This window comes from Mirounga leonina, unplaced genomic scaffold, assembly GCF_011800145.1.
Source record: "Mirounga leonina isolate KUSES-001 unplaced genomic scaffold, KU_Mleo_1.0 Mir_180, whole genome shotgun sequence".
NCBI lineage: Eukaryota > Metazoa > Chordata > Mammalia > Carnivora > Phocidae > Mirounga > Mirounga leonina.
This window is the reverse complement of record NW_023270469.1, coordinates 5,950,781-5,977,857: the sequence shown is the minus strand read 5'-3', so window position 1 is coordinate 5,977,857 and position 27,077 is coordinate 5,950,781. Positions and strand designations below refer to the sequence as shown.

The 27,077-nt window shown below is 44.8% G+C and overlaps 1 protein-coding gene across 3 annotated transcripts in view; it reads left to right on the top strand.

The window, feature by feature from the left end:
* Window positions 1-27,077, top strand: part of CDH13 (cadherin 13) — a 1,404,901-nt gene that overhangs the window by 268,055 nt on the left and 1,109,769 nt on the right. The window contains exon 1 of one of the 3 annotated variants that reach the window (XM_035024709.1): window positions 23,841-23,888. The exons of the other annotated variants lie outside the window; for them this stretch is intronic. Within the exon in view, the coding sequence (XP_034880600.1) occupies window positions 23,856-23,888 (33 nt within the window). The 5' untranslated portion in view covers window positions 23,841-23,855. Of the gene's footprint in view, window positions 1-23,840; window positions 23,889-27,077 lie in introns of those variants that run through there. 3 annotated transcript variants of the gene reach the window in all.

Here is a 27,077-nt window from a genome sequence, read left to right as displayed (position 1 = left end):
CAAAAATGTGCAGTGGAATTTGGATTTATTCTCACATCTTTTGATGTGCCCACCACCAGACTGTTGATCTCTATAGAAGAAACTGCTGGATTTGTGCACAGAAAAGTTCTGGCACGAGTTCTTGATGTAAAATTTCTGCTCTATTTATATTTGATGAGTAAATCAGATTATCAAAATAGATTTGAATGGGTCAGAGTTTAAATTATAATTTTTTTCTGAATATAATACAGACATGAATAAGTAGATAAAGGAATATATGAGCTACATTTTTTTTCAGAATGTCAAGGAGACCACAGTCCCTTACTTGGCAGCTTTTCCAAGGAAACTGGTAGAGGCTCTTGGGTCTCCAAAGTCACTGTGGTAGGCTGGAGGTTCTAGAACTCATTTGAATGAACTAGAACTGGTTTGAAAGCTATAGAGTTCATCTTATTCAGCACATTTTGTTCAATATGCATTGACTGTTCATTTATTGTCTGTCACTCTTTAGTTCTACTCATTCAACAGCTTTGACACCGAGTTGGTGCTTCTTTAAGATTATTCACTGAGTAAGTTCTATTTACATATTTCTATTGTAAGTCCTCTAAGAGTTCCCTGACCAACTGCTGTGTAGCTGGTACCTCCCCACAAACTTCTTTATTCCTCACCACCTATAACATACATGGCATCTCACCCATTTTAGACCAGTGGTGAGCTGGTATGTGTGTGTGGAATGGACTGGGTCCTCAGTGACAATGAATGGGTGTAGGGCACTGACGTGAGGAGGTGGGTTTCCTGTAAAAGCTGAAATGCAAATTCAAGGCAAGGATGGCCTTGGGAAATGAAACAGACAATGGAGCCAAATCCATCTCAAGGCTTAGAGTCCAAAATCAGAGCATGAAACAAACATCATGTGGAGTCTAAATGACCCCTGACAGTCCTTTGAACTGCTCATAATGTTCTACATATGTCACCTTCTTCGAACACACTGGTGGCTCACTTGATGTTTCCCACAAGTCACCCCTACCCAGTGTTCCCCTTGAGTCTCTCTCTCTCTCCCACCACACTTTGCCCCCGCTCTTCCCCCATGGTCAAGTTCATATATATCAGTTTCATGACTCGATGCTAGGGTGTAGACCCTGGGAATTAGACTGTAGAGTCCAGAAATACTCAAAAAAGCCTAAGAAACAGTTAATAAGCAGTGGATCTGCAAAACAGGGTTAGGAACCCTAACCCTCCTCCCTGATCCCTCTCCCACCCTCCCTTCCCCTCTCTCTGATCCTCCTCCACTCTCCCTCCCCCTCTCCCTGACCCTCCCCCTCTCCCTCCTTCCCCGTCTCCCTGACCCTCCCCACCCTGCCTCCCCTCTCCCTGACCCTCCCCCACCCTCCCTCCTCCTCCCCATCCCTCTCCCCTCCCTTACCCTCCCCCACTCTCCCTCCTCATCTCTCTGACCCTTCCCCACATTCCCTCTCCCCTCTCTCTGACCCCTCTCCCTTCCTTCCTCCCTTCCTTCCTTCCTTCCTTCCTTCCCATATTTATTTTGCATCTACTCTTCTCAGGTACTCTTTTAGGTCCTGCAGATACAGCATCACAAAACAAAGATTTCTGCCCTCCTGGAGCTTACAGATATTTAATAAAAGACATAAAAATAAGTAAATTAAATAGTATGTTAGATTCTTTTAATTTTAGTGGATAAAAGAAAAAGCAAGCCAGGCTAATGGGGCGTGATAGTGCCTGGGGGCAAGGGGCAGTTAATGGCATTAAGAGAAGGGTTAGGACAGGTAACTGTGAGCCAAACCTTCGAAGAGGAGAGGGAGGTCACCATGCAGATACACGAAGGAAGAGCAGGAAGAACCACTACCACAAAAGCCTTGCGATAGGAGCTTGCCTGGAAAGTTCCAGGAAAAGCAAAGAGGCCTGTATAGCTGGAGCAAAATGAGTGAGGAAGGAGAATATAGGGATGAGGTCAGAAAGATAAGATGGGTCCCCATCATGTAGGACCTTGAGGGCTTTGCCCCTCTGCCCAAGTGGAATAGAGCTGAGAAGTTACATGAACTGACTTACAGTTTGAAGGCATCTCTCTGGCTGCTCTGTGGGAGATGAAGATGAAGGGAGGTCAAGGGTGGCAGCAGGGAGACCAGTTGGGAAGCCACTACCGTAATTGAGGCAAGAGACGATGGCTGCTGGGCCAAGGTGGAGCGGTGGTCCACATGTACCTGTTCTCTGTGGTCCTAAACATACTGCACTGACTTTATAATTCAGCCAGCCTGTGCAGCATTGAAAAATAGCAGTCCAGAAACCCCAGCAACATGGCTGTCAGTCTCCCTTAGCCCTCCCATCAAAGGCCATGCAGTTAATGGTGGGAGTCAGAGTTTGGGTGGGAGCATGTCTTGGGCAGTTTTGCTGGTCCATTTCCTAGAGTTGTCTAAAAGAGATTATCTATACATTTATCAAATTTCTTCTAATGAACATATTAATGAATCATTAGTGTCATATTGTTTGCTGCCCCAAGAATTACATGCTTCATCCATTTACCTTTTTGGAATCTGGTAAACTAAATGTGTTTGAGATTATAAGATTCTTTTCTGCCTAATTTATTTCATAAACTGCAAATGTAAATCATACAGCTCTCACATGCAATTTCAGTTGAGAGGGTAACGGTGATGTTGCTATTATTGAGACATTCTCACTTGGGGGGTTCCTGAAGAACCACTGAGTTGGAATGCCATTTCAATTTTTTTGAGGATGTTTTTAGTTTTAAAAATAATTTCCAGAGTGTCATTTTTGTAATTCTAATTTCAATTTATGGCCTAAACATTGCAATGAGCTTTGGGGGGTATTCCAGCTTGCTTTGGGTCTTCGTCTGCTAATGTTTCTTTTACTGCATCCATAGTAAAACAAGAATATTTTTCAAAAAACTTATGACGTAGGCATTTCCTGTGTCCTATGATGGGCACCAAACCCTGCAGGGAAGCTTGTTGTTGTTGTTTTAGGGAGTGATCTTGTGGTGGGAGTGGTAGCTTTACATCTTTTCCACTTTTTTTCCATGGCAAGCAGAACAAGATAAGGATCTATGGATCCTGACTGGGAAATGGTAGAACTGGAAGGAATCTTAAAAATGACCTAGCCCTATCCTTGTATTTTGCAGGTGGGAAAACTGAGGCTTAGGCTAGTGAAGTAACCTGATGAAGAACTAGTATTTATATTATGTTTCCTGATCTTATTAAAATATAAATTATATCACACCCTATTATAGTCTATATCTGGCCATGTAAGATGAGTGGTATCTAGGTTAATGGAATTCTTTTGGGATTTTATTAGAATTTATTATTTATTATTGTGAGTTTTATCTTTGCTGCAATATTCTGTCAAAAGATGAGTTCTTCAGATTTGATGGGACACATTCAGCTTGAAAAAGACTAAAGAGATGGGGTTTAAAACAACTTTTCTCTCCTCATAGTTAGGACACTAGACAAATGATGAGCGGAATCATTTTCTCAAAGAGAAGATGCTCAGCTTTGTCTTTCCAAAGCTGAAGTGAGATGCTGTGTCTTGCTGTGTATTGTCATCCCATAGAGATTGATGATCCTTCTGGTAGGGAGCCACAGACTTAGAAGTCACCACTAGCAGGGAGAGTCACGCCTCTCTGCAATAGACAGTAATGACTATAATGAAATAAGGCTGCAGCTCAGACCACAGAGAAGTATCACTGGTGGCAATGGAGGTGTAAACATAACCCCATTAATGGTCATGCCAACAGACACAGGCAACCATGCATAATAGAATGAACCCCAAAGCTGGGGCCCCCAAGTGGGGTGCAAATCCTGGTGCTTCATGTTCTCTAGGTGATCGTGGACAAGATGTTGGGCTTCTGTTACCTCATTTGTAAAATGGGAATGATATTGTGTACCTTGTCAGGGGAGAAGGCACCGAGGTGCAGAGTCAGAGAGAGGCATTCTGTAGGACATCCCATGGGACCCTGTGGGGCCTGCTACCAAAAGTGCTTCCTTGGCCTGGCATCTCTATACCTCTGGTGGACAGTGCAGCGAGCTCCATGTGGAGCTGTGAAACCCTGCTCAGGGCACTGACACCTCTGCTGAAGTGAAGGGGTTGAGAGGTCTGCTTTTTTAGTCATTCTTTTTTAGAAATATTGAATTTTATCAGCCATAGCGTGGGTGTGTAGCTCCTGATAAATTAATCCTATGGTACTTCAAGGCGAAGCTGTCCCCCTTGTCCATATTGCCCTGATGATTAGCATATTAGGCAGTGTTCAAAATCGCCTGTGACTTTCTCTTTTTTGGGTTTCTCCAGCACCGTGGACCTCTGCCTCTGATTTCTGGGTGTATCCCAATAGCAAGGTCTTGAGGGACCTGGTTACCTGTATGCCTTCTCATTCAGCGAAGGGGGCATTGCTACGCTGAGAACCTAGTGTAGGGGATGCTGTAACCAGCCACCCAGATCCCCTGGAGGACTACTAGAGCTCTGCTCACACACGGCCCCTGACATCAGCCAGCTGTAGGAGTTCTCTTCCCTGAAGACCATCACCTCGCCCAATGCAGTCCACATCCACTGACTGGCCGACGTAGGAGGTATATAGGCCTGGCCTCTCATACCATCTTGGGACACCTGTGAAGAGCCATCCTGGCTTCACAGCCCCCCGCAGGGCCAGCTGAGGGCTTTATTGAGCATCTCAGCTCAGTTTCTTCCCATACCCAGTCCTGCTTCCATCCTGTCCCTGGCACAGATGGCAATTCCGTAAGCACTACCTAAGAAGCCTACTGTATGCACACGTCCTCCTCAGAGTCTGCTTCCCAGAGACCTCAATCTATGACAGTCGTATCTGTACAAAAGAGTGTGTATACGGATGTGTGTCAAGAATGTTTTCCTTGCTTTTTAGGTCTGCTCCTGAAAATGAACAGCCCCTCCGATATCCCGCCTTGCCCCGCACCTTCTCTTCTTTCCACAGTTTCTCATTATTCTTATCCTCATCAGGATTTACTGGCCACAGAATTTTAAGTTATATCACCTTCTTTTAGGAGTGGTCTGTGTGTCCAGGGGCAGGAGTGAAGGCAGGGGAGTGGGGCTGGTGACTGCACTGGGCGTTTCCAGTCTTTGAGTCAGAACTTTGCAATTCAGGTAAACAGTTTCAAAGAATTAAATGTTTTCTTCCCATTTCCATCTTTAACCCTTTTGCAACTAAATAGAGCAGGCTTCTCATGATAAACCATTTTCAAGCATTCAAAAGCCCAACCAATTAAAAGTGAATTTTTGTTTTTGTTTTTGTTTTTTCTTGTGTAGATTTTATTTTTTAAAAGAACAATCTGAAATTACATCAGCATGTTGGCAATGTTTTGCTTTGGATGGTGGAGTGGTAGGTCGTCTTTTTTTTGATAGTTACTGTTTCTGGGCCTCTTCACCAAATTTCTAAACAAAGAACCTGTATTACTTTTATAAATGAAAAAAATATATATATTTAAAGATTTATTTATTTTAGAAATAGAGAGAGAGAGAGGGAGGGAGAGGGGGAAGGGGTAGAGGGAGAGGGAGGGAGAGAATCTCAAGCAGATTCCCTGCTGAGCACAGAGCTCAACACATGGCTTGATCCCAGGACCCGGAGATCATGACCTGAGCAGAAATCAAGAGTTGGCCACTTAACTGACTGAGCCACTCAGGTGCCTCTCTGTGTATTTTTAAGAAAACCCCTTTACTATATCCTGTGCATGCCACTGGCAGGTATGGTAAGAAAGCCCTAAATGCTTCTAACCTCTCTGAAGTGAATATCCTGATGGAGCCTGGTGGTAGGACTGGCAGGCTTTTCGGTCCAGGCAGAAGGAACCACTAGAGGACAGGGCATGTTTCACACTCTAGCTTGTAATTTCAGAACTCTGCCTTTTTTCCGCACAAATTACAGAAAAGAAGATGTGAGCATCACAGGCTCACTTGGGAAATTTCATCTCTTTTTACAGATGTTCATTAACATAACAAAACATTAGTGAATGTTTAGCCTGTACCCTTTTCTGTTCTAAGCAGAGACTGAATGAAAATATGTCAGAAGTAAGCCAACTAGACTAGGAAAGGCATTTTCATACAGAAAAAAAAAAAGATGTGAAATATGCGGTCACCAAAGAAGGACCACCATGTTTTATTTTGTAATTATGAAAATTTGTCTCTTTTGACAAGTGAAATGAATTTAGGCACTCAGGCATGGGGAGAAAGTTGAATTGTCTGAAAATTAAATCAAAGTAAAAATGAAAAATATAAATGGGTGTTTCATATTCACTAACTTAGGAATCATCTTTTAGACCTGACATTTTGAAGGAATCCCTGAGAAACTTGATAGCTCATACCTCTGAGTAAATTATGGTCCTGAGCAGTGTGGAAATAATTGAGAATGTTTGTTGTTTTAAAATAAATGTAATAAATCTGGGATGGCACTAGTGGTCTACAATATAGAGAGTACCGTTTTATACCCTGAGATGTGTAATGTGCTGAGATCTGCATCACCAGGGAGCACATTTATGTAGACACAGTGGATGCGGCAGGACCTGGATTCTCACACATGTACATTTGTGTGTACTGCATGGAGTTGACCAAAGAGGAGCGCCATCTAACAAATAGATCACATCTGGCTGCACCATATCCTCGAGGTGTGGCTCAGGGCAAGTCATTTCCTTTCAAAAGGAGGAACACTGATGAAACTGTGCCTTCCAGGGGTGCTGGGAAGATTGATAAACACTCATGCCATTATTGCTATTATTGTGGGTGTGAAAACACCTTCAACCACAGTGCCTGGCATTGAGAAGGGCCTTGCTGAATGGTAGTGAAAAATTAATCTGAGTGTTATACGAAAACAATGGATCATGGATCACCACATCAAAAACTAATGATGTGTTGTATGGTGACTAACATGACATAATAAAATTAAAAAAAAATTAATCTGAGCACTTTTCATAATCTGTGTGTGCTTTGTGTGCATGTTTGTGTGCATTTTGTGTATGTGTGTATATATATACTTTGTGTATGTGTGCTTTGTATATGTATGTTTGTACTTTGTATGTTTTTTTTAAAGATTTTATTTATTTATGTGACACAGAGAGAGAGAGCACGCACAAGCAGGAGGAGTGGCAGGCAGAGGCAGAGGGAGATGCAGATCCCCGCAAAGCAGGGGGGGCCTGATGTGGGACTTGATCCCAGGACACCGGGATCATGACCTGAGCTGAAGGCAGTTGCCCAACCAACTGAGCCACCCAGGCACCTGCATGTGTTCTTTATATGTGTATGTATGTGCATGGATATATTTTGTGTGTCTACATATGCTCTGTGTGTGTACTCTGTGTGTGTGTGTGTGTATTTTGGTTTGGGCATCTTCAAGGAATGAGGTACCTTCTAGGACCAGCACTGAGTTATTCTTGTACCCTTGTAAGCCTGCAGATCCACTGAGGAGAGCTCAAGAAATGGTGCTTTGGTTTTCAAATGAGCAACTGTACTGGCTATCTCAGTTTCCATGTATCCTTAAATACATTTAAATATACTATACATACTTAAATATATATGTGTATATATATATAGTATTATATTTTACTTTTTACTTTTTTATACTTTTTAGCCACTACTCAGTAAAGTTTTGGGTATCTTGCATCATTTAGGAATGGATGAGCCCACAAAATGTTGTCTTATGGGCAACTAATGAGGTTAGGAGTCTTGACTTTTTTTGTTAGTTCCATGGAAAAGGGTGATTTATTCAAGACAAAGAGACCCTTTGACCAAACTTGAGTAAAGGGGATTCATGATTAGAAACTGAAGTATGACACTAAGTGGAGAAAACTGGCCCTAAGTCCTTTCCATCCCTGTCTGCTTGCCTCTCCCCTTCCTTCAATTTTCCCCTTCTCTCTGGGGAAATGTGGTCTCTTGGCTTTGCACATCTACCCCAACCATCTGACTGTTCCAATTTTTTACTTTAAATCCCAACCATTTTCATCCTGAATTCAAATGATAGAAAGGCAGGCAGCTGAGAACAAAGATTCCTTGGGATGTGCTGGGACCCAGCCCAAGTTTCTGAGAGCCCTGGGGACACTTCTGCTAAGTTCCTACTAGAGAGACCTGGTACGGTAGGTTTTATTTTGTTCAAATAATGTTGCTAAGAATATTTTTAAAAAGATTTTATTTATTTTTTTGAGAGAGAAAGAGAGAGAGAATGAGCATGAGCTGGGGGAGGGGCAGAAGCAGAGGAAGATAGACAAGCCGACTCCCAGCTGAGCATGGAGCCCGACACAGGGCTCGATTCCAGGACCCCGAGATCATGACCCAAGCCGAAGTCAGACGCTTAACTGACTGAGTCACCCAGGAGCCCCACTAAGAAAAAATTTAAAAAATAAGTTTGAGTTGAGCTTATGTTACTTTCAGCTGAAGCATCCTAACTACAAATGCCTTCTAGGGAGGTGTTTACTCAGAGCTGAGTAGGTCATGATATATGCCAGTCCTTTGTAAGGTGTCCACCCTGGTCCCAGCAGCTGTGGTCTGAAGGTCAGCGTCATGTGGCCTGTTACATGCTCAGCAGGAACATGGGAGAATCTTATTTCAGGAGGTGCAGGAGCATGAAAGGCAGAAGAAATGACAGGCTTTTGTAGTATAACTGACAGCATCAGTTTATGAGACTATGTTGAGGCTGAGCTGGAGGTGCAGGAAGAAGTGGTGAAGTCTGTGGGTTTTTGGTTGAACTCTTGGGGAGACCCTGGAAGAACCGTGGAGGCTTCCTAGGTGTGGAGGTGGGAAAGGGGGAACTGGTGGCTGAAGTCTCCTCCAGCTTCCTGCAGGTAAAACAGAGGTTGTATGTCTTCCCATAGCAGAGGACTCTGGCATCTTTTCTTTGTCAAGTCCTATTTCCTTCTTGGTGTTTCCAAGTCTTTGGTGCATTTGACAATTTCTGTTGTGTAGCCCCTAACTTGGGCTCTATGCATGGGTAGTCCAGCAGTACTAACCCTCCACTGAGGCCCTAATTTTCCCCTTCTGAATTTCACTTACAGAGAAGGAAAGTGTCCCTGCAGCACATAGCTGAAAACAGGGCCTCCCTTGGGGTGGCACTAAGCCCAAGGGTCTGAGAGCTTGGAGAGAGGGCCCTTTCTGCTAAGGATCCAATAGGGAGGACTGTTTGGGGGGGTGAGGTGGGGAGAGGTTCCTGACAGGTTACTGGAGTTTTTCTGTGAAAGACAGAAAGGACTCCAGTGCCAGGGGAGACGGAGTCTCTTTGGAGGAGTGTAGTGCTGGGAGAGAGCACAACCAACCAGAGGCTCCCTTCCAGACGAGAGCAGAAGGAGGGAGCACTAACCTTTGATGGTTGGCAGCCTGATGGAAGCCCAGCCCTGCTCCCACCTGTCCACTATGCAGCTAGGGACATGTCCCCTTTAACTCAGTTTCCTTCTTAGTAGATAAAATGGAGGAGGTGAGAAGACATGTATGGCAGGCCTTTTAAAATTATTAGATGAGAAAAGGCATGTCAAGTGTTGTGTGGGGCTCCTGGCAGACAGGATGCGCTTGGTCAGGGCACTGCTGCTCTTCCGATCTCTCTCTCTGCTTTCTTTGCATTAGATGTGTGTACCTGGGCCCAACAGTGCCCAGGAAGATCTTTTTTTTTTTTTTTTTTTTTTTTACTTGGTACAGTACCCAACTAATGGCAGGTGCTTAGTATATATTTGAGTTCCTTCCTCTATGGACTCCATGAATTTCTATTGAATATGTGCTCTCTGCTGTGATCTGCCTTAGGCACAGTTGATGCATCAGGGACAAGGCAGATGTCGTCCCTACCCTCACGATTTAGCCAATACCAGGAGCTGCCCCTTGGTCATTTCTTCCTTGGGTCATGCCCTCTTTTTCCTTCCAGCTGTACTATGAAATAGGTGTTATTATCCTTGACTTACAGAAAGGCATCTGTGACTCAGGACAGTGTGAACACTTGGATATATGAGGGAATAAAACAGAAGGGTCCCTGGGTGAAGAGAGGCCTCTAAGACTTTTACTTGTGGACAGAATCTGGGCTGGGGCCTTTTGTGTAGGATAAAGTACGCTTGAACTTCTCAGATCGAGGGGAGGGAATAGTATGGTTCATTGAAGTGGCTGAGCTCTCTTTTCTGATTCTGGTGTGTGTGTAGAGAGAGAGAGAGACAGAGACAGAGAGACAGAAATACAGACAGAAACAGAAGCAGAGAAAGACACACAGAGAGACAGTGAGAGACAGAGAAAGGGACAGAGAGAGACACAAAGGGACAAGATGGACAGAGAGACACAGAAGGAGACAGAGTGCAGAGCTGTACACAGGGAGGACGGGTCCCGGTGGAAGTACTTCTTGAGCTTACATGATTGCTAAAGCAGAGGCCTCCACTTGCTAAAAGAAAACTATGAACAACTGTTAGGTCAGGAAAGTGCTCCTGGACACCCCTGCAGTGCCTGAGTTCCTCAGCAGAGGATGCTCGGCTTGGCTGGGGAGGGCCTGAGCTGCTCCAGCTGCACCAGCAGGGGGCAGTGCACGGGGCTGTGTGGAAACTGGGTTGAGTACTTACCATTGGACACTTTTATCCTGCACCCTGAAGGTCTGTGGGGCATTGGAATGATGGAGATGTGTCAAGTAACTCCTATCTAAGAGGCAATTTCAGGTGGATGATCTCAGCTTACCTCATTTAATGGAAAGGCAAAATCGAATAGTTTCTGCAAGCCCAGGCAGGCAGACCTGGGTTTGTACCCTGACTGCTACTTAGTAACTGTGCGACTTTGGGCAATTGATTTATGGCTTCCTAAACCTCAGTTTCCTCATCTGAGGGACCGGGACAGTGGTTTGGCAGTTAACTAAATATAGCAGGGCCGGTGACATGCTCAGCCTAGAGTTGGGCCCAGGGCATGTGCTGTGTAAATGTTAGCCCTGCCCAAGCCCACCGTGAGTGGGGGCAGCATGATCCCCACTCTCACTAGTGAGGAAACGGAGGCTCAGAGGGCTTTGATATTTACTATGCTTTTGTGGGGTGGGGGGTCCTCACAGCTGCTGGGGAATGCCAGAATCCACAGCCTTCTCATCTGACTCCAAAGCCCTCTCCGTGATGGATTATTGATTTTTCTTCTCTTTTAATAACACTGGTTTGTTGTACAGAGTGGCCTGGGAGTTTGCAAGTTAGGGAGTCAGTTGCAGCATGCTGCATTGCTCCTGGGCGCTGTCATTACCTTCTTGGGTTTTGGGGAAGGTCTTTCACACCAACAACAATGCCCCTTCCCCACCAGGACCCTGGTCCTGGGGAACACTGTTGTCTAACACAAAAGGATAATTTTGTTTTATAAAAACATGTTTTAAAATTAGACTAACAAAGTCTGTGCATGTTAAAAAAAAAAAAAAAAAAGCCAAGCAGAATAAGAGGGTGCAGAGTCAAAAGGGAGTATCTCTTCTAGTTCAGACTCCCAGGTCCCTCTTCCAGGGGCAACTATGGAAGTTGTGGCAGTTTCCTGCTTTTAAATTTTTCAAAATTTTCTATCCATTTGCAAGAATTTGTGCTTTTTTGTGTACGTGTGTGTGTGTCTACCTACTCTTCATTAATACCAATGGGTTCTTAATATAATACACACACACACACCATGCCCTTTTGTGCCTCTCAATTAGTTATCTTAAAGAATATTGTATATCAACTCCATTAGATGTAGCTCATTCTTTTTTTTTTTAAAGATTTTTAAAATTTATTTATTTGAGAGAGAGAGAGAGAGAATGAAAGAGAGAACATGAGAGGGGGGAGGGTCAGAGGGAGAAGCAGACTCCCTGCCGAGCAGGGAGCCCGATGCGGGACTCGATCCCGGGACTCCAGGATCATGACCTGAGCCGAAGGCAGTCGCTTAACCAACTGAGCCACCCAGGCGCCCAGATGTAGCTCATTCTTTATTCATCTCATTACATGAATTCTTTTTTCATGGTTCTATCATGTTCCACTCTATGTACATACCAAATTATTTACTGTTTATTTACTTTTTATTGTTGGTTGACATCTACCCCCACCTCAGTGTTTGCTATTATAAACTATACTACAGTTAACATAGACATACGGCATTGAACACATTTGAGAACACAGCTGTAGGATGAAGCCGTGGAAATGCACTCCTCATTGGAAGGCCGGTGTATTTATAGCTTTCACAGATATTAGCAAAGTGCCTGCCTCAGAGGTTGCACCAGGCATACTCTCGACCCGCAGTGTGGAAAGAGCCTCATCGTTACCTCTGTGTATTAACAAACTTGTGGATATTTATTCATTAATCAGACAGGTGAAAAATGGAATCTCGTTGATTTGATTTGCACTTCTTTAACATTGAATGAGGTGGTGGTGTGCTTTTATTGAGCGACTTACTTATTAGCTAATTATTAAATGGTTACATTAATTGGTTATAATTATATCAGTATAATTTGTTGAAACACTTGTACTGAGTCCCAGCCCAGACAGTCTCAAGGGCGTAGGACGTGGGATGATTGATGGCTTTCTCATAACTTAATTCAGCAGGTCGGTTAGGCTAAATTGGATTTCTTCTAAGGCAGGCTGTATGAGCCTTGCCTCTTAGAGTAAGAGGTGGTAAACTTGTCTTTTAAAGGGCCAGATAGTAATTATTTTAGGCGCTGTGGGCCAGATAGTCTCTCTCAGAACTTTTCAACTTTGCCACTGCACTGCAAAAGCAGCCAAAACCAATATACAAATAAATGAGTATGGCTGTATCCCAATATGGTTTTATGTAAAGAAATCAAAGTCAGGGAGCTGTATTTGGCCCATGGGTTGTGGTTTTCAAAACCCCGTTCTACACTGTGCAAGAGTCGGTGTCTGGAGTGGGTGTCCATTTGCTGATTCCAATGGCCTAAGTCTTATATACCTGAAACACGTTGGTTAATATGCAGTGTGCTGAAGATATGAATAAAGGCAAGTCTATGCAGGCACTTGGACATTCAAGATACTAGACTTTAGGACCGTGGCTCCCTAGAGAGTGACTGAGGCTGGGCCTTCGAAAGTTTTCCCCATTGCATTCATACCTTACCCTCTTGTTAATATAACATCTCCTTACCCTGAATACACATTAACTAATTGAATGTGCCCGGTACTGGCCACCCTCATGGCATGCACAAGGCTAAAACTATTGTTTAGGAATTGAAAGAGTAGTCCTGCTTCTCCCGGGGGTCACACAAAACTGCTCAGGAAGGGAACTCGGGGCTGAGGGAGGCACTGCACAGCAGTACGAGGGAGGTAAGTACTGTTGGTCAAAGCACGAAATAAAACTCCTGGTGTTCTGGGGGTGAAGGTTGCAGAGGGTGTGGAGGGTAAATGGGGGGTTTGGAGGAGGCAGGAGGCAGCAACAGGCTCTGAGCCGAGAGTGGCAGCCTGGGCAGGAGCCGAGTGGGGCCTGGTGGGTTCCCAGGAGAAACCAGACTTGAGGAGGCGTTAGAAGGGGACTTCGGTTAAATGTGTCATGGGCACGGGCGCCTGGGTGGCTCAGTGGGTTAAGCGACTGCCTTCGGCTCAGGTCATGATCCTGGAGTCAGGGGATCCAGTCCCGCATCGGGCTCCCTGCTCGGCGGGGAGTCTGCTTCTCCTTCTGACCCTCCCCCCTCTCATCTGTTCTCTCTCATTTTCTCTCTCTCAAATAAATAAATAAAGTCTTAAAAAAAAAATGTGTCATGGGCACATATGATTTGAACAGGTGTTCCGATTCATTCGTGTGCTTTGTTGCCTGTGAACCCCTGTGCCTCCATCAGTGCCTGGATCATCAGGGGGCTTAGTTAACGTGGAGGTAATGAATACTGCGAAATGACTTTTTACAGTCACTGCGACAATTACACATTTACGTATCAAGTCCTGTGAATAGTACCTGTCACGTAACAAGTGCACAAAGTTGTGGCCGTTAAGGCCATCAGCTCTTACCACCATGGGCTTCAAGCGCAAAGACAAGTAACAACTACGAGAGCAACAGCTGTGCACTGATGGCGTCCACTCTACAAGTTCCAGTTGCAAGTACTTTACGTGAATTCCCTCCTTTAATTTTTACAGTGCCTTAGGTAGTACACAATGAGTACTGTCATCGTTCCATTTTACAGATGAGAAAACGGAGTCACAGGAAGATTAACTACTTTACGTAAAACTCTACAGCCAGATGTAGGGTGAAAGTGTCCCTCTGGTGTTTGGGACAGTGGCTGTCAAGCTCCAGCAAGCGTCCGAAACCCCCTGGAGGGTGTGTGAAAACACAGACTGCTGGGCCCCACTCCTAGAGGTTTTGATTCAGTGAGTCTGGGGAAAGACCCAAGAGTCTGCATTTCTAACAAATTCCCCTTGGATGCTGATATTGCTACCCTTTGATAACTGCTGGTTAAGAGAATTCTGTGGCTGTTTTTTTTTTTTTTTTTTTAAGGTGGTCCCAAGGAAGGCCAATTTAGTTAATTTCTGGCTCTTCTTGACCCCCCCCAAGAACATTTTCAGCCCCTTAGTGGTGCTGCCCCTCCTTCTCCTTCACCCTTCTCCACCTCTAGGGCTCCAGCCAATTCAGCCAGCATGGTCACAAACTGAACCCCAGGGGACAGACATGGAGTTGCTTAGAAAAGTGCTCTGTCTTTTCTCTAGGAAGTCCTGAGGGGTTGAGGTCAAGGTCCAGGCTCCATCTTGGAAATGATGCCCCAAAGTTTTACTGCTGGCGGCTGGAGTGTGCTTGGGTTCTGCCTGAAATGCAAACACGACTCTTCTCTAGTTTTAGTGTCTTACCCCTTGCAAGTGCTAAATTACCCCATAAACAAAATACATCTGGTGCTTGACTCATGGAAAATATTTCTCTATGGTTGAAAAGAAGTGTGTGGACAGTCTGACTCCATTAATTTCCACTGGAGTGACTCTGAACCATCTGCTCGGGCTCTGCTGCAGGGGGAGGTGGGTGGCCGGGCTACATAGCAGCCAGCCTGGGAAGTGCAGTGTCGGCTCCATGGAGCTGTGGGTAGATGCGCATGTCACTAGGGTCCCTCATAGGCTGGAGGAGGCTTCCCAACACTGCTCTGTGCACTCTGGACCTGTGGAGTGCTCCGGTCCCAGTAGAGATGGCCTGGCCCCCAGTGCCTGCTTCCCCCGACTGGGGATCCACTGGGTGTGCTGCTGGATCCCTGTGATGTCCAGGAGGCCCAGGACAACAGGTACTTCCTGGTACCTCCAAGCAGCTTTTCTGGTGTAGTTCTGGGCACTCTCTTTAAGGCTCACAGGAAGTGAGAGGTGATTCCTCTGGGGACCTCTGGGACCTAGCTATTTGGAAAGAACAAGACCTTGGTGGCAGAGAGGCCACCCTCTTGTGCCACAGGGGCCACTAGGGACAGGCTGGCCTTTGAAATGGCACAGATTTGGGTTAAAACCTGATTTTCCTCACCATGATCACACGCCCTTTGCCAAGTTATTATTAACTTTCCTGACTTTTGTATCATCATCTTTAAAACAGAGACTTTTCCTAGCCAAGGTGACAATCAGTTGCATATCAAGTCACTTAAACAGTGCCTGGCACATAGAAGGTGCTAGAAGGATGATGGCTGTTAATATTATCAGTATGAATTCTATGATGCCCCACGATGACTGCCCGCACTGCCTATCCCCCTTGCCCCGCAGTGTGTGTACCTAGTATAATCACCTCTCCTTGAGTGAGGGCAGAATAGGTAAATATGATGATATCTTATGATTTTGAGTTAATCCAGAAGGAGATTATCTAGGTGGGCCTGAATTCACTGGACAAGTTCTCAAATGGGACTGGACTCTTTCTGAAACTAGAGAGGCTAGAAATGTGAGAGAGTCAGTGAAGGGGGCCACATGGCAAGGATCTGACAACTACCCCTAGTTGCCAGGAGTGGTCCACAGCCAATAACTAGTGAGACATCAGGGACTCAGTTGTATATCCACAAGGAAATGAATTCTGATCATAACCTGAGAGCTTGGAAGCAATCTTTCCCTTGTCAAGCCATCAGATGAGAACACAGCCTAGCTGGCATCTTGATTTCAGTTTTGTAGGACCCTGATCAGAGGACCCAGTTAAAACATGCCCAGCTCCTGACCCACAGAAACTATGAAGTAAGAAATGTGTGTTGTGTTAAGCCACTAAATTTGTAATAATAAAAATAATAGAAAATGAGCCCAGAGATAGCATCTGACTCAAAGATTATGAGAAATAAATGCAATGATTTGTATAGAGCATGCAAGGTAGCTACACAGTAGGTACTTGATGGTAGTACAGATCATCTCCTCAGTGAAGTAGTCCAGCTCTCCCTCCCCCATCAAGAACATATTCTTGCTTCAAACCCCAGCCTATTAGCTGGGATCCTGCTGCGCTCCTGCTCATCCTTTTAGGTGTTGACTCCTGTCTTGCCATGATCTTGATGCCCCCCTGCGCTTGGGCACCCTGAATGTTGACCACTGTCTGCATCACCTCTTTCACCCTACATTTTTGCTAGAAGCATTTTTCCATCTGTTCTTATAAGGCTGGCTCATCTTTTAGGTCTCAGCCCAAATGTCACCACCTCTTAAGAGCCTTTCCTGATCATTCAGCTGAGCTCTTCTTCCCCCCTCACCATTCTTGGAGTCCCTGGTTATTTCCTTCACAACACTTTCTCAGTTCTGTCTGGTTGTTTGTCCATTTAGCTCTGGTAGCCTCTTGGGTCCGTGAGACCAGATGCATGTTGGTTTTGTTTACTGTTGATCCTGGTGCCAGCATGGTATGAAGCATGAGCAGGGGCTCAGTCCATACATATGTGCAATGCATATGTGTACAGATGTGACTGAGGAGCACTACCACACCCAGCCCATACTGATCTCCAACCCTTTTTAGATTGCCTGAGGCCCCTGTCCTCACCACTCTGGACACACCGATCAATTCTAAAGAGCTTTCTTGTGGGATTGGCCTGTATCCAGGCAGCTGGAATTCCTCATCCACACTGCAGAGGGCATTCTTCATCTCAGTTCCTGTCCAAGCCTTCTCTGTGTAGCTGAGTCCTGTTCCCCAGACTTCCACTACTCCTCTCTCCAGATACTGTGATGTAGCCTACATACATTCAGATACTTGCCTCCATTTCACAAGGATACAAGTCTGGAGTGAATCCTGGGACCCTGAGTGATGGAAAGGAACAGATTAGGTTCTGCTATGATACAGATACGCTATTCAAATCTAAGCTCTGCTGTTGACTAGCTTTCTGACATCAGCAGTAAGACATTTCTCTGAGCCTCAGTTTTCCCATCTGTAAAATAAGACATTTATGTCCCCATGAAAGGGTGGTTGTGAGGGGGATATGAGGTATGTGCAGAGCATGTAGCTCAGACCTGGAACTTGGAAGATGTTCCAATATATTAGTATTCTCCCCAGCTTCCCCTTCCCAGCTACAGCAAGAAAAGACCAAGTGCAGTGCAATGTAAGTGACAGGTGAGGAAAAACAACTGATTGTGGGACCAAGATGTGGGTACTCAGGTCAATGCCTGGGAGTCTGGGCATTGGGACAGGTCTGATCCACACTTCTGCTTTGCACTTCCTCAGGCAGGATTCTCCTTCCCGTGGAGCCTGTTATCACCAATGGGACCATTTCCGTATTCATCCAAAGCTCCTGATTAGAGGCTCATGAATATTCAAATTCTTGTCTCCCCTTATTTGCCTGACTATTAGCATTCTGTCTCTAGGCTTATTTTGTGGTTTTTCTCTAGGGCACATTTGTTCAGTGATTCATGCTTCATCGTCTGATATGACCGGTTTCAAGACAATCCCAACTATTTCCCGTTCTCAGAAAGCCTGGGTCTCCTCCCTGCTCTGGCTGCCAGGTTTTCCTTGCTCTTTCCACTCACAGAGATGGGTGGGTGGTGGCACAGCCTGCAGAGTGCCACTTTGGGAGCTCACTTCTGCATTTTTAAAATTCATATTGATAATAATAATTCAGTACATGTGTCTATCACTTCAAATTTTACAAAGAGATTTCATATCATTCTGTTTTACAGTCTGGCTTTTCTGCAAATGCAAAATGCTAACATTCTTTTCTGTATGGGACCATGTTTCTTTTCCTTCTGAATATTTAACAACAAGATATGAACAAAACAGAATCTGTTTTAAAGCCCAGCTGTACAACAATTTCTCACAATGGCACAATGTAGAAGGGGATTTGTCCTACTCTCTCCATGTGCTGGTTGGAGCTTTGTTTGAAGTATGTTCAGCTCTGTAGGACATACAGAGTGTATTAATTTCCCATGGCTGCTGTAACAAATTACCATGGACTTGGTGGCTTAGAAAAACACAAATTTATCCTCTTATTGTTCCAGAAGTCAGAAGGCTAAAATGGGTCAGCAGGACTGTGTTCCTTCTGGAGAGTCTAAGGTAAAATCTTTTGCTTTGTCTTTTCAGCTTCTAAAAGTGACCTGCATTCCTTGGCTCACAGCCCCTTTCTCCATCTTCAAAGCCAGCATCTTCAAATTTTCATTTCTTTGTCTGACTTCAGCTTCTGCTGTCTCATATCCTCGGACTCGGACCCTTCCTCTTATAAGGATCTCATGATGACAATGCACCTCAAGATAGGGTAGTCTCCCTACCTTGAGATCCTTAATTTAATCATATCTTTTAGTCCCCTTTGCCGTGTAGGATAACACGATCACAGGAGGTGAGGACATGAATAGCTTTGGTTAGCCGTTGTGGCTGCCGCACTACCTTTCTGGGTTAGTACAAAACCCAGATTGCTTGGGACTGACACTTCCTTGCTTGTCTAGGATGTGGATCCTCTGGCTTGTTTTCTTCCTCTCTCAGCGTGGACTACTCCTAATAGCTGCCATGAATTTCTTGGTTGCAGGATCACAGTGTTGCCATGGGATACACAGAAGGCTTGTGGTGGTGGGTTTGGCAATAAATGCCCAACTTTCTGGCCAGATATCTGTATGCCCAAAGTATCTTCCTTAAATGAAATACCAATTTGATCCCTACAATCACCTCTGAAATGGGAATTATCACCTCCAGTTAAAGCTAAGGTGAAGAGAAACTAAATAATGTGCTCTGTCTCGTGCAATATGGTGCGTGGATGCTGGTGCCAGACGGGCCTGGATTTGAATCCAGGTCTGACTTTGTTGCTTTGTGCATGCTATTTCACCTCTCTGAGCCTCAGGTTCTTCATCTGTAATACCTTTAGGTGTGAGTGTTAGATGAGGAAGGGCTTATAAAACGTTTAGTATAGAGCCTGGATCAAGGCATGTTAGCTGTTTCCTCATAATTATCGTTACCATTAAGGTTAGCACTGTTACTGAGAAATGCATTTCTGTGCTTGCTGAAAGTCGTTATAATAAAACTATTGACATTGCTGTTTTTATTGCTACAGACTGGGGGCATGCACAGAAGTGATTCCCTAAGATTTCTAACCCCTAAGGTTCCCTAAAACCTGGAAGGTCTAATTGACTGGGCATATCCTAAACAACACAGCACAGGGCAGAGTGCCTTGGTGCACTATCACATTTGATCCCCAAACCAAAGTCAGGAGGTATGTACAACTACTGCCCTCATTTTACATATGAAGAAAATGAGGCTGGGGGACTTGAAGTGATTTATCCATCGTAATGCCCGTGCTAATTGTTAAAATCAGAACCTCCTCCTGGGTCTGCCAGAGCCTGGACTCCTAATCCTATGCCCTCCACTTTGCTGAGTTGGTCCCTGGTGGACACCACAAGCTGTGCTATCCTCTCTCATCTCTGACGGTAGATGCACCCTGCAGCTTGGAGGCCTGGAAGAGACCAGGGAGGCTGAGAGCCAGCTGTCAATTAGAGCTCATTAGGATGCCACTGTCTCAGGCAGAAATCAGTACTTGTGACTCAGTCCCCATCTCACTGGGCTCCCGTCCCACAGAGCAATGGGAGCTGTGGGACCCCTGCGGCATTTTCTCACAACTGCCCACAGCTATTTCTCCTCATACGTGCCCTTCTTGATCACCATAAAAGTCAACATTTACATTGAGACTGATATGAATGTTGAAGCACAGGGAACAACTGGGGGAATTTTCTTTAGAACAGAAAATGTCCAATTTCCAAAGATCTGGCTAGAGCACAAATAAGCATTGACTTCAATCCTTCAGCCGCTGCTGTACATACCAACAGGGTCCCAGCATGGCGCCGAGACAACCCAGGCTTCTAATGGGGTGTTTGTCAACAGGAGGATCTATGTGGGGCTTGTGGAGGTCTTGAATAATGTATAAAATCCACACGTTAAGGTTGATTAAAATCCTAAGTGCATTATCCAACTGGAGCAAAAGGCTCTTGAGTCTCTGATCGTTGAAAGTCATTGATCTTCAAGGACTTTTGTCCTCACGCTCTGCTGCAAGACAGTGAATTATGGGACCATTGGATCCATGGGGAGACCAACACGAACACAAGAACTCATAGGGACGTCTCCATGTCACTTCATATGGAATGGGACTGCATCATATGTTTGACCCTCATAGAGTCAGCAAAGAAGAAAAAACACTTAGAATTTGTTTCTTTTGCTACTTTTTCCTAGACAGAAAGTTCAAAGCAGGGAAGGGGTGAGATGTCAGTTACTAGCATAACGATGTTTTGAGCTTCATCAGGGGCCATGTGTTTGATTATCAAGATTTTTAATGTTATTAGGGCACTGAGAATTTTTGACCTCTAATCTGGCTTGTGGGAAACAGACTATGAACCTGGATTTCCTGGAAGAGTGGTGTTTGAAGGAGCACCAAACAAGGGTGTGGTCCCACTAGGAAACCACTCACAGGAAGGCCTTGATAAAGGCAGATGCCAGGATATCCAGACTCCAGGGAGAAAACTTGACCCTGCCCAGGGCACTCTCTATCCTATGCCTGTCCCACCATTGTGTTTTAGAAGCTTAAAATAACTGATTATCTGGTTTCACAGTTTCACAGATGGAGAGGAATTTTGCTCCAGGATGAATCATACTCGGAGTCCTACCCATACCTGATTTAGATGAGATTTTGGACATAGAGTTCATATTGGAATGAATTTTGGGGATACTGGGATGGGGTGAATGTATTTTGCATGTCAGAAGGCCATGAATTCGGGGAATCAGAGTGTTATGGGTTAGATTGTGTCCACCTCTAAATTTACATGTTACAATCCTAACCCCTGTACCTCACAGTATGACCTTGTTTGGAGACAAGGTCTTTATGGAGGTAATCAAATTAAAGTGAAGTCATAGGGAGGGCCCTATGACCATATGGGCCCTAATCCAGTATGACTGGTGTTCTTATAAGAAAGGGGAAATTTGGGGGGGGGCGCCTGGATGGCTCAGTCAGTTGAGTGTCCCGCATTTGATTTTGGCTCAGGTCATGATCTCAGGGTTGTGAGATAGAGCCCTGTGTTGGGCTCCATGCTGAGTGTGAGCTTGCTTGGGATTCTTTCTCTCCCTCTCCCTCTGCTCCTCCCCCTGCTCTCCTTCTCTTTCTCTCTAAATAAAATCTCTGTAAATAAAATCTTGTTTTAAGAAAGGGGAAATTTGGATGCAGAAAAACTGTACACAGGGAGAGTGCCAGGTAAAGACAAGGTAAAGATTGGGGCAATGCTTCTACAAGCCAAGAAATGCCAAAGATCACCAACAAACCACCAGAAGCTGAGGGAGGACTGGACTAGGTTTCTCCTCACAGCCTCAGAAGGAACTGACCCTGACAACAACTTGATCTTGGACTTCCAGCTTGAGACAATACATTCCTGTCATTTAAGCCACTCAGTTTGTGGTACTTTGTTACGACAGCTCTAGCAAATTTTGCTGTGTTAGCTGAAGGATTACTTTGTTCAAATAAAATTTGATGAGAAGTCTATTGTGTAAAGCAGACAAAAACTCTGGTTGAAGTGGGGCTTGGAAACCTGGAGACTTACTTGGTGTGTTCTCTTTTCCCCAAGGTAGCTTTAGAGCAGCTCTCTCGAAGCCCCCAGATTATAGTTTGAAAGTCACTGACTCCCCTAAAAATAGTAAACAATGCTGACATAACTTGGCAGCAACAATTAGTGAAGGGGCAGCAGCTTCAGGAATGATGGGAAACACTGTGTGGAGGAGGATTCAGAGTCTTTGCTTAGCCTCCGTGGCGGGGGCGGGGGGGGGATGTAGTGATTGATTAGTGATGTCTGTCACAGGCATAGTCGTTGGGAGGGGAGTAATATGTAACAACTGTGTTCCACCCCTGGAGCAGTAGAACGCCTTCATTTGGCAAAGAGTAAGTCCGACAGCCTCAAGAGAGGAAATGACGGCTCAAAGCCACATACCATCTCTAGGATCAGAAGGGATAGGTGGTATTTCAAGCCTGGTTCCTATATGCATGAGATTCCTTCTCTGTCTATAGATTCACACTGAATCACTGAAGAGAAAGAACATGGCATCCATTCAGGGAAGTTCATGTTTCTAAGATTTTTTGACCTAGAGCTGATGTTTATGTCTGTCTTTATTCTTCTCACATTGCTGGTTGTATTCTTTTTTTTTTTTTTTTTGCATTTTTTTATTCTTATGTTAATCCCCATACATTACATCATTAGTTTTAGATGAAGTGTTCCATGATTCATTGTTTGTGCATAACACCCAGTGCTCCATGCAGAATGTGCCCTCCTCAATACCCACCACCAGGCTAACCCATCCTCCCACCCCGCTCCCCTCTAGAACTCTCAGTTTGTTTTTCAGAGTCCATTGTCTCTCATGGTTCGTCTACCCCTCCGATTTCCCCCGCTTCATTCTTCCCCTCCTGCTACCTTCTTCTTCTTCTTTTTTTTCTTAACATATATTGCATTATTTGTTTCAGAGGTACAAATCTGAGATTCAACAGTCTTGCACAATTCACAGCGCTTACCAGAGCACATACCCTCCCCAGTGTCTATCACCCAGTCACCCCCTCCCTCCCACCCCCCCCACTCCAGCAACCCTCAGTTTGTTTCCTGCAATTAAGAATTCCTCATCAGTGAGATCATATGATACATGTCTTTCTCTGTTTGACTTATTTCACTCAACATAATACCCTCCAGTTCCATCCACGTCATTGCAAATGGCAAGATCTCATTCCTTTTGATGGCTGCATAATATTCCATTGTATATATATACCACCTCTTCTTTATCCATTCATCTGTCGATGGACATCTTGGCTCTTTCCACAGTTTGGCTATTGTGGACATTGCTGCTATAAACATCGGGGTGCACGTACCCCTTCGGATCCCCACTTTTGTATCTTTGGGGTAAATACCCAGTAGTGCAATTGCTGGATCATATGGTAGCTCTATTTTCAACTTTTTGAGGAACCTCCATACTGTTTTCCAGAGTGGCTGCACTGCTGGTTGTATTCTTAGAACATCCTTTGCTCCCAAATCTCTCTATATTGAGCCTTTTCTGTAGTTCAATCTACCACTTCCCCTCTAGGAGACATTGTCTCTAGACCAATGGTTCTCAGTCAGGGGTAATTTGACACCCAGGGTACATTTGCCCCAAGGCAATAATGATTGGGCACATTTTTGGTTGTCACAACTGCAGGAGAGTGTAATGGTATCTGGTGGATCAAGGTCATGGGTGCTGCTCAGCATCCTACAGTGCACAGGACAGCAAAGAATGACGCACCTTCAAATGTCCTATGCCAAAGTCAAGAAACTCTGCTTTAGAGTTATACTCCTTGCTACCCCACCACAGCAAAGAATAACATACCTTCAAATGTCCTATGCCAAAGTCAAGAAACTCTGCTTTAAATTTATACTCCTTGATCCTCATGCTTCCAGAAGCTTCCTAAGAGTTGCCTTATTTTTCCTTTCTTTCTCTCCCAGAGCCCTACTTCCTAGAGCCTTCTCTCTGGTCACCTTCCCATAGAAATTCCCAGCCCATGTTGGGAAGCTGTGCTGAAAGTGGCTGGGATGCCTTGCCAGGGTCTTGACCATGTTTTCCTGGTGAGTATCACTAACGCCCTGGAGCCTTGAAGGAACAGGTTCTGGTGAAGGGAACAGTGAGGGGACTGTAAGGACAAGCTACTCTCCTGAAAGTTGTTTTGCAGATTCTGCTTCTCTCCCAGTGGAATCATTGCCATAGGGACCATATGCATCAACCCCTGGGAATTGGGTTTAGAGTTTCTCTCACTGGGCAGGATGCTGGAAAGATATTGTCTGAAGTGGGACTTGGGTAATGGAAGGGGAATTTAGTTATCACTTCGGACTCTATTTTATAGGGTTTCTTTTTTCTATTTCTAGAGAAGAAAACTTACTTTTTAGAATATCATACAATTTTAGAAACAGGTTATTAGAAGCTCCAGTTATGGGCTGTGCCAGAAGTCTGATGGTGTTTGAAATTGTCTGTTTACATATCTGTCATCTGTCTCCCCTGCTGGACAAGAGTTCCTTGAAGTCAGGGACCACATTTTGTTCACTACTCTGTCTCAGTGTCCAGCATTATGCTGTGTACAGGAAGCCCCAGCCTAGGTTTGCTGAATGAAGGAATGAAGGCATTGATTAGATGGGGGTTGAAGCCAAAGCTCTGTTTCTGTGTGTGTGTGTGTGTGTGTGTGTGTGTCTATGTGTCTATGTGTCTGTGTGTCTGTCTGTGTGTATTGAGTCACAACAACAGTAACTGGCACATAGTAGGTATTCAGTAAATACTTGTTGAATTAATGGTGGAGTTTTGCTGCTGCCTTAGTGTTTGTGCTTAGCATTTAACACATAATAACTAATTTAAATATCACCACAACCACAAAAGGTGGGTACTATTCTCTCCACTTTACAGCTGGGGATGCTAGGGTCAGAGAGGTTTAGTAACTTGATCTAAGTCACACAGATATGGAATGACAGAGCTGACTTGAGTTTTGACGTGGCACTAAAATCTAAGCTTGCATGTGCTACATCCTCACTTTAGATGTCAAGCAAGGATATTTGAGGCCTATCTTGTACTCCATGAGGCCATAGAGAGCTTCTGCATAAGAGATGAGCCTAATGAAATCAACATTTTGGAAGAGGCATCAGGGAGTAGGGGTAGATGCAGGAGGTTAGTGCATATCATGGGGAGAATCATCTAGACAAGAACAAAGAACAAAGACAATGAGAAGGGTGAGTGGCTTGAAGGAAAGAGAAGTTTCAAGGATATGCATATGAAAGAATGCTTTGTTGGCTCTATCAACAGCTTCCAGACTCTCAGGCCTCTTGCAGTCAATATCCCTTACTGAGGTAGGGGAGGTAAGGGTATATCCACTGACAGCCGCTCCAGAGTCACATAGAGTGATGGGTTGGCACTTAAGCATCCACTATAACAAGCAGATTGATGTATAGCATTCGTTCTGCAAGAAGCACATCCTAGAAAGTAGATCATTCAGAAGACAGGATCAAAGGAGATGATCTGAGTTTATGACTTTTTAAAAAGCACTTCCCAGCTGTTCCTTAAGTCCCTTCTTGGTTTTCCCATGGGTCTTTAGGTCACAGATGCTTCTTGGGAGTAAGGAAAGGACTTAAAAAGAAGAGCCTATGCTGCAGGTAACTGAGTCGATGTGTAGGAAAAAGCAGCAGCCCCTTTGCAGTTTTATTGCTTGTTTTGTTCACAGTTACCTGCAATATGGCAGGGCTGCAGATGGATAGAAATATGCTTCTGTGTAACACATTTACAGCAGGGGGAGAAACACCCCCCCAAAACACAACTGCTCAACGCCAAAAGCAGTCTTCACATTTCCTAATCTGTGTTGCTTTCTGAATACAAAGAGACAGATGATTATTGCAGTAATGGACAATTGAGCTGTGGTCAGACGCTCAAGAGGTACTTTAAACAGTTGGTCATAAATATAAAAGCAGAGTATTATGATTCACAGGAGAGGAAGATGAAAGCAGACCCTGGTAATGGAGTCTGAGATAGAGTTTATAGCTGGGATTCAAAGCTGGGGAAATGTAGTCTTTAAAGGAGAAAATAAAAGGGCTGGGCTGGGTTGAACCTGAATTCTCTGGGGATGTGTGATGGGACATGGAGATCTCCCCCGCCAAATCCCCCCACAGGAAAGACTTGTGGCCTGGGCTCTGTGGTCAGCAGATGGCCTTCAGCTGTCATCCCCCTTCAGGGATTGCTTCAGATGGAATACCCATGAACAGTGAGTAATTGAGGGGACATGGGGCAGGTTGAGTAATGGCTCCCCCAAGACATCCATGTTCAGAATCTTCAAATCTGTTAACTGACATGGCAAAAGTGACTTTGCAGATTATTGATTAAGTGATTAAAGACTTTAGATGGAGAGATTATCCTGGATGATCCAGATGGATCCTAACTGTAACCATAGGGGTCCTTGTAAGAGGGAGGCAGGAGTGTCAGAGTCAGAGAAAGAGATATGATGATGGAAGCAGAAAGAGAGAAGAGATGTGATATCAGAAGCAGAAGTGGAAGGATGCCTTTTGAAGATGGAGGAAGGGCCACAAGCTAAGGAATGCAGGTATCTCTAGAAGCTGGAAAAGGTAAGGAAACAGATTTTCCCCTAATGCCTCCAGAAGGAAGGCAACTGTGCCAACACCTTCATTTTAGCCCCATAAGACCTCTAGGAAACTCAAACAGGGCAGAAGCCTGCAGCCTTCCTAGCCCCAAAACAGGGCAATATCACAGGCAGACTGTTCTAGCTCGTGTGCCTTGTAGGGGCAGCCAGGACTACGACTGGCTTCCCCTCTGCTCGCTCCTGCTTCCGCTCCTCCCTTTCACAGGTGTTGATCCCAAAGACACTCCCTAATATGCATGCTGACCTCCAAACCCTGTCACCAAGTCAGTTTCCTGGGGAGCCTATGTTGTATTGATAGGTAGTATTCCATACTGATCCAGAACCTGAGCGCTGGGTCTGTCTTGCTTCCCAGCTTGGTAAGCATGGATGTGTGGCCTTGCCTCTTCAAGACTGAGTTTCCTTGACTGTAAAATGAGGATAAAAACTCTTACACAAAGGCTTATAATGGAGATTGACTGAGACCCCACATGTGTACCATGTGGTACAGGTCCTAGCTTGAGGTAAGGTCTTAATACCATTCTTGATGAGATTGATAATGGTGGGATTGACACTGGTAATGTTGTTGTTGGTGGGAATGATGGTGAGGGTGAAGACAGTGACTTGAGGGTGAAGACAGTGACTTGAGGGT